The sequence below is a fragment of the Oncorhynchus nerka genome, unplaced genomic scaffold, assembly GCF_034236695.1.
Source record: "Oncorhynchus nerka isolate Pitt River unplaced genomic scaffold, Oner_Uvic_2.0 unplaced_scaffold_829, whole genome shotgun sequence".
Lineage (NCBI taxonomy): Eukaryota > Metazoa > Chordata > Actinopteri > Salmoniformes > Salmonidae > Oncorhynchus > Oncorhynchus nerka.
The window spans coordinates 156,089-163,588 of record NW_027040438.1 but is presented as its reverse complement, the minus strand read 5'-3'; the positions used below and the strand labels follow the sequence as shown (position 1 = coordinate 163,588).

Below are 7,500 nucleotides of genomic sequence, written 5' to 3'. Positions count from 1 at the left end.
TTATATTATTATTATATTATATTATTATTATTATATTATTATTATATTATATTATTATTATTATATTATAATTATGAATATTATTATTATATTATAATTAAGATTATTATTATTAGTATACTATTATTATTATTATTATTATTATTATATTATTATTATATTATAAACCTTTCATTTATTAGTCCAACGATCTAACCACTAGGCTACTTGCCAACCCTGATTATTACTATTATTATTATGATTATTATGATTATTCTTATTACTGTTATTATTATTATATTATAATTTTTATTATTACTATTATTATTATTACTAAGATCTTCAAATAACCCTGCACCCTACACCCTAACCCCTTCACCCTACACCCTAACCCCTTCACCCTACACCCTAACCCCTGCACCCTACTCCGTCTAGGTGGTGAGCAGTAGATACTTCAACAGAGGGATCATGATCTCCATCCTCATCAACACTCTCAGTATGGGGATAGAGTTCCACCAACAGGTACAGGGGAGCAGAGGAGAGGGAGGGGGGAGGGGGGGTAGGCGATGGGGTGAGGAGGGGAGGGGAGTGGATTGGAGGGGAGGGCAGGGGAGGGAGGGGGGGGGCGTGTGTGTGTGTGTGTTTAATCATAACTTGGGTAATCATGTGATGTTTATGGACAGATTATCAAGCTCCAAATCAGCTGTACCCGCAGAGTGTGTTCTCAGTGTGTGTGTGTGTGTGTGTGTGTGTGTGTGTGTGTGTGTGTGTGCCTGTGTGTGTGTGTGCCTGTGTGTGTGTGTGCCTGTGTGTGTTTGCCTGTGTGTGTGTGTGCCTGTGTGTGTGGGTGTGTGTGTTCTCAATATGTGAGCATGTGTGTGGGGTTACAGGGCTTGAGGTGTTAATTAAATTGTAAATCTCAGTGTGAGAGGAGGGGATAGATTGTGTGTGTGTGTGTGTGTGTGCCTGTGTGTGTGTGCCTGTGTGTGTTTGCCTGTGTGTGTGTGTGTGCCTGTGTGTGTGGGTGTGTGTGTTCTCAATATTTGAGCATGTGTGTGGGGTTACAGGGCTTGAGGTGTTAATTAAATTGTAAATCTCAGTGTGAGAGGAGGGGATAGATTGTGTGTGTGTGTGTGTGTGTGTGTATTCTGTTTTAGCAGACTTACCCCCCTAAGAAATTAAGAAAAAGTGAATAATGATGTTTCCATATGTTCTGACCTCAGCTGACCCTACTGACGATAGAATTACAACTAGTCTAGAACCGTAATACTCATCACCAACTGACCCTACTGACGATAGAATTACAACTAGTCTAGAACCCAAATCCTCATCACCTACTTACCCTACTGACGATAGAATTACAACTAGTCTAGAACCGGAATCCTCATCACCTACTGACCCTACTGACGATAGAATTACAACTAGTCTAGAACCGGAATCCTCATCACCTACTGACCCTACTGACGATAGAATTACAACTAGTCTAGAACCGGAATCCTCATCACCTACTGACCCTACTGACGATAGAATTACAACTAGTCTAGAACCGTAATACTCATCACCAACTGACCCTACTGACGATAGAATTACAACTAGTCTAGAACCCAAATCCTCATCACCTACTTACCCTACTGACGATAGAATTACAACTAGTCTAGAACCGGAATCCTCATCACCTACTGACCCTACTGACGATAGAATTACAACTAGTCTAGAACCGGAATCCTCATCACCTACTGACCCTACTGACGATAGAATTACAACTAGTCTAGAACCGGAATCCTCATCACCTACTGACCCTACTGACGATTGAATTACAACTAGCCTAGAACCGAAATCCTCATCGCCTACTGACCCTACTGACGATAGAATTACAACTAGTCTAGAACCCAAATCCTCATCACCTACTGACCCTACTGACGATAGAATTACAACTAGTATAGAACCGGAATCCTCATCACCTACAGACGCTACTGACGATAGAATTACAACTAGTCTAGAACCGGAATACTCATCACCAACTGACCCTACTGACTGTAGAATTACAACTAGTCAAGAACCCAAATCCTCATCACCAACTGACCCTATAGAATTACAAATAGTCTAGAACACAAATCCTCATCACCAACTGACCCTACTGACTGTAGAATTTCAGCTAGTCTACAACCAAAATCCTCATCACCAACTGATCCTACTGACTGTAGAATTTCAACTAGTCTAGAACCAAAATTCTCATCAACAACTGACCCTATAGAATTACAACTAGTCTAAAACCCAGATCCTCATCACCAACTGACCCTACTGACTGTAGAATTTCAACTAGTCTAGAACCCAAATCCTCATCACCAACTGACCCTACTGACTGTAGAATTTCAACTAGTCTAAAACCCAGATCCTCATCACCAACTGACCCTACTGACTGTAGAATTTCAACTAGTCTAGAACCAAAATCCTCATCAACAACTGACCCTACTGACGATAGAATTACAACTAGACTAGAACAGAAATCATCATCACCTACTGACCCTACTGAAGATAGAATTACAACCAGTCTAGAACCCAAATCGTCATCACCTACTGACCCTGTAGAATTACAACTAGTCTAGAACCCAAATCCTCATCACAATGACCCTATAGAATTACGAATAGTCTAGAACCCAAATCCTCATCACCTACTGACCCTACTGACGATAGAATTACAACTAGACTAGAACAGAAATCATCATCACCTACTGACCCTACTGAATGTAGAATTACAACTAGCCTAGAACCCAAATCCTCATCACCACCTGACCCTATAGAATTACAACTAGTCTAGAACCCAAATCCTCGTCACCAACTGACCCTACTGACTGTAGAATTACAACTAGTCTAGAAACAAAATCCTCATCAACAACTGACCCTATAGAATTACAACTAGTCTAAAACCCAGATCCTCATCACCAACTGACCCTACTGACTGTAGAATTTCAACTAGTCTAGAACCAAAATCCTCATCACCTACTGACGCTACTGACTGTAGAATTTCAGCTAGTCTAGAACCCAAATCCTCATCACCTACTGACGCTACTGACTGTAGAATTACAACTAGCCTAGAACCCAAATCCTCATCACCAACCGACCCTGTAGAATTACAACTAGTCTAGAACCCAAATCCTCATCACAATGACCCTATAGAATTACGAATAGTCTAGAACCCAAATTCTCATCACCAACTGACCCTATAGAATTACAAATAGTCTAGAACCCAAATCGTCATCACCTACTGATCCTACTGACGATAGAATTACAACTAGACTAGAACCGAAATCATCATCACCTACTGACCCTACTGAAGATAGAATTACAACCAGTCTAGAACCCAAATCGTCATCACCTACTGACCCTGTAGAATTACAACTAGTCTAGAACCCAAATCCTCATCACAACGACCCTATAGAATTACGAATAGTCTAGAACCCAAATCCTCATCACCTACTGACCCTACTGACGATAGAATTACAACTAGACTAGAACAGAAATCATCATCACCTACTGACCCTACTGAATGTAGAATTACAACTAGCCTAGAACCCAAATCCTCATCACCACCTGACCCTATAGAATTACAACTAGTCTAGAACCCAAATCCTCGTCACCAACTGACCCTACAGACTGTAGAATTTCAACTAGTCTAGAACCCAAATCCTCATCACACTACACAAAACACTATATACTGTCCCCTACTGGCCACACTACAGTACTACTATAACCCAGACACAGTATACTGTCCCCTACTGGCCACACTACAGTACTACTATAACCCAGACACAGTATACTGTCCCCTACTGGCCACACTACAGTACTACTATAACCCAGACACAGCATACTGTCCCCTACTGGCCACACTACAGTACTACTATAACCCAGACACAGCATACTGTCCCCTACTGGCCCCTACTGGCCACACTACAGTACTACTATAACCCAGACACAGCATACTGTCCCCTACTGGCCACACTACAGTACTACTATAACCCAGACACAGTATACTGTCCCCTACTGTCCACACTACAGTACTACTATAACCCAGACACAGTATACTGTCCCCTACTGGCCCCTACTGGCCACACTACAGTACTACTATAACCCAGACACAGTATACTGTCCCCTACTGTCCCCTACTGGCCACACTACAGTACTACTATAACACAGGCACAGCATACTGTCCCCTACTGGCCACACTACAGTACTACTATAACCCAGACACAGCATACTGTCCCCTACTGTTCCCTACTGTCCCCTACTGGCCACACTACAGTACTACTATAACCCAGACACAGCATACTGTCCCCTACTGGCCCCTACTGGCCACACTACAGTACTACTATAACCCAGACACAGCATACTGTCCCCTAATGTCCACACTACAGTACTACTATAACCTAGACACAGTATACTGGCCCCTACTGGCCACACTACAGTACTACTATAACCCAGACACAGCATACTGACCCCTACTGTCCACACTACAGTACTACTATAACCCAGACACAGCATACTGTCCCCTACTGTCCCCTACTGTCCACACTACAGTACTACTATAACCCAGACACAGTATACTGTCCCCTACTGGCCACACCTCAGTACTACTATAACCCAGACACAGCATACTGTCCCCTACTGGCCCCTACTGGCCACACTACAGTACTACTATAACCCAGACACAGCATACTGTCCCCTACTGTCCCCTACTGTCCACACTACAGTACTACTATAACCCAGACACAGCATACTGTCCCCTACTGTCCCCTACTGTCCACACTACAGTACTACTATAACCCAGACACAGCATACTGTCCCCTACTGGCGACACCTCAGTACTACTATAACCCAGACACAGTATACTGTCCCCTACTGTCCACACTACAGTACTACTATAACCCAGACACAGCATACTGTCCCCTACTGGCCACACTACAGTACTACTAGAACCCAGACACAGCATACTGTCCCCTACTGTCCCCTACTGTCCACACCTCAGTACTACTATAACCCAGACACAGCATACTGTCCCCTACTGTCCCCTACTGGCCACACTACAGTACTACTATAACCCAGACACAGCATACTGTCCCCTACTGGCCACACTACAGTACTACTATAACCCAGACACAGCATACTGTCCCCTACTGGCCACACTACAGTACTACTATAACCCAGACACAGTATACTGCTCCCTACTGGCCCCTACTGGCCACACTACAGTACTACTATAACCCAGACACAGCATACTGTCCCCTACTGTCCCCTACTGGCCACACTACAGTACTACTATAACCCAGACACAGCATACTGTCCCCTACTGTCCATACTACAGTACTACTATAACCCAGACACAGCATACTGTCCCCTACTGGCCCCTACTGGCCACACTACAGTACTACTATAACCCAGACACAGCATACTGTCCCCTACTGTCCCCTACTGGCCACACTACAGTACTACTATAACCCAGACACAGCATAATGTCCCCTACTGTCCACACTACAGTACTACTATAACCCAGACACAGCATACTGTCCCCTACTGGCCACACTGCAGTACTACTATAACCCAGACACAGCATACTGTCCCCTACTGTCCACACTACAGTACTACTATAACCCAGACACATCATACTGTCCCCTACTGGCCCCTACTGGCCACACTACAGTACTACTATAACCCAGACACAGCATACTGTCCCCTACTGTCCACACTACAGTACTACTATAACCCAGACACAGCATACTGTCCCCTACTGTCCCCTACTGGCCACACTACAGTACTACTATAACCCAGACACAGCATACTGTCCCCTACTGTCCCCTACTGGCCACACTACAGTACTACTATAACCCAGACACAGCATACTGTCCCCTACTGGCCACACTACAGTACTACTATAACCCAGACACAGCATACTGTCCCCTACTGGCCACACTACAGTACTACTATAACCCAGACACAGCATACTGACCCCTACTGTCCACACTACAGTACTACTATAACCCAGACACAGCATACTGTCCCCTACTGTCCCCTACTGTCCACACTACAGTACTACTATAACCCAGACACAGCATACTGTCCCCTACTGTCCCCTACTGGCCACACTACAGTACTACTATAACCCAGACACAGTATACTGTCCCCTACTGGCCACACTACAGTACTACTATAACCCAGACACAGCATACTGTCCCCTACTGGCCACACTACAGTACTACTATACCCCAGACACAGCATACTGTCCCCTACTGTCCACACTACAGTACTACTATAACCCAGACACAGTATACTGTCCCCTACTGTCCCCTACTGGCCACACTACAGTACTACTATAACCCAGACACAGTATACTGTCCCCTACTGGCCACACTACAGTACTACTATAACCCAGACACAGCATACTGTCCCCTACTGTCCACACTACAGTACTACTATAACCCAGACACAGTATACTGTCCCCTACTGTCCCCTACTGGCCACACTACAGTACTACTATAACCCAGACACAGTATACTGTCCCCTACTGGCCACACTACTTCCTTCCTTCTCCCTCTCTCTCTCTCTCTGACACCCTAGAGATCAGTAATCTAGTGTTCACCAGTCTCTTCTCTCTCCCTCCCTCACCCCTAGCCCCAGGAGCTGACTGACATCCCAGAGATCAGTAATCTAGTTTTCACCAGTCTCTTCTCTTCTCTCTCCCTCCCTCACCCCTAGCCCCAGGAGCTGACTGACATCCTAGAGATCAGTAATCTAGTGTTCACCAGTCTCTTCAGTCTGGAGATGCTGCTGAAGCTGCTGGCCTTCGGACTCTTCGGCTATATCAAGAACCCGTACAACGGCTTTGACAGCGTCATCGTCATCATCAGGTTTGTGTCCGTGTTTCCATGAACATTTTTAATGTATCATGCACCAAACCTTTTCCAAGAGTTAATGTTATAATGCTATAACTTGCTGCTCGATGCTAAGCTAGCTGTACCTTGCTGCTCAATGCTAAGCTAGCTATAACTTTCTGCCTGATTCTAAGCTAGCTATAACTTGCTGCTCGATGCTAAGCTAGCTGTACCTTGCTGCTCAATGCTAAGCTAGCTGTACCTTGCTGCTCAATGCTAAGCTAGCAATAACTTTCTGCCTGATTCTAAGCTAGCTATAACTTGCTGCTTGATGCTAAGCTAGCTATAACTTTCTGCCTGATTCTAAGCTAGCTATAACTTTCCGTTCGATTGCTAAGCTAGCTATAACTTACTGCTCGATGCTAACCCGTACGGAAAAATTATATATTGATTTACACTACCGTTCAAAAATATTTATTTTCCACCATAATTTGCAAATAAGTTCATTAAAAATCCTACAATGTGATTTTCTGGATTTCTTTTTTCATTTTGTCTGTCGTAGTTGAAGTGTACCTATGATGAAGATTACAGGCCTCTCTCATCTTTTTAAGTGGGAGAACTTGCACAATGGTGTCTGACTAAAATACTTTTTTGCCCA

At 44.1% G+C, this 7,500-nt stretch overlaps 1 protein-coding gene across 1 annotated transcript in view; it reads left to right on the top strand.

The window, feature by feature from the left end:
• The window catches only part of LOC135571051 (voltage-dependent T-type calcium channel subunit alpha-1I-like), a gene marked incomplete at both ends in the record, with an annotated part of 49,781 nt that overhangs the window by 38,895 nt on the left and 3,386 nt on the right, over positions 1-7,500 (top strand). Inside the window, 3 exons of the mRNA XM_065016859.1 lie at positions 415-538; positions 1,638-1,783; positions 6,727-6,888. Of these exons, the coding sequence (XP_064872931.1) occupies positions 415-538; positions 1,638-1,783; positions 6,727-6,888 (432 nt within the window). The remainder of the gene's footprint in view (positions 1-414; positions 539-1,637; positions 1,784-6,726; positions 6,889-7,500) is intronic.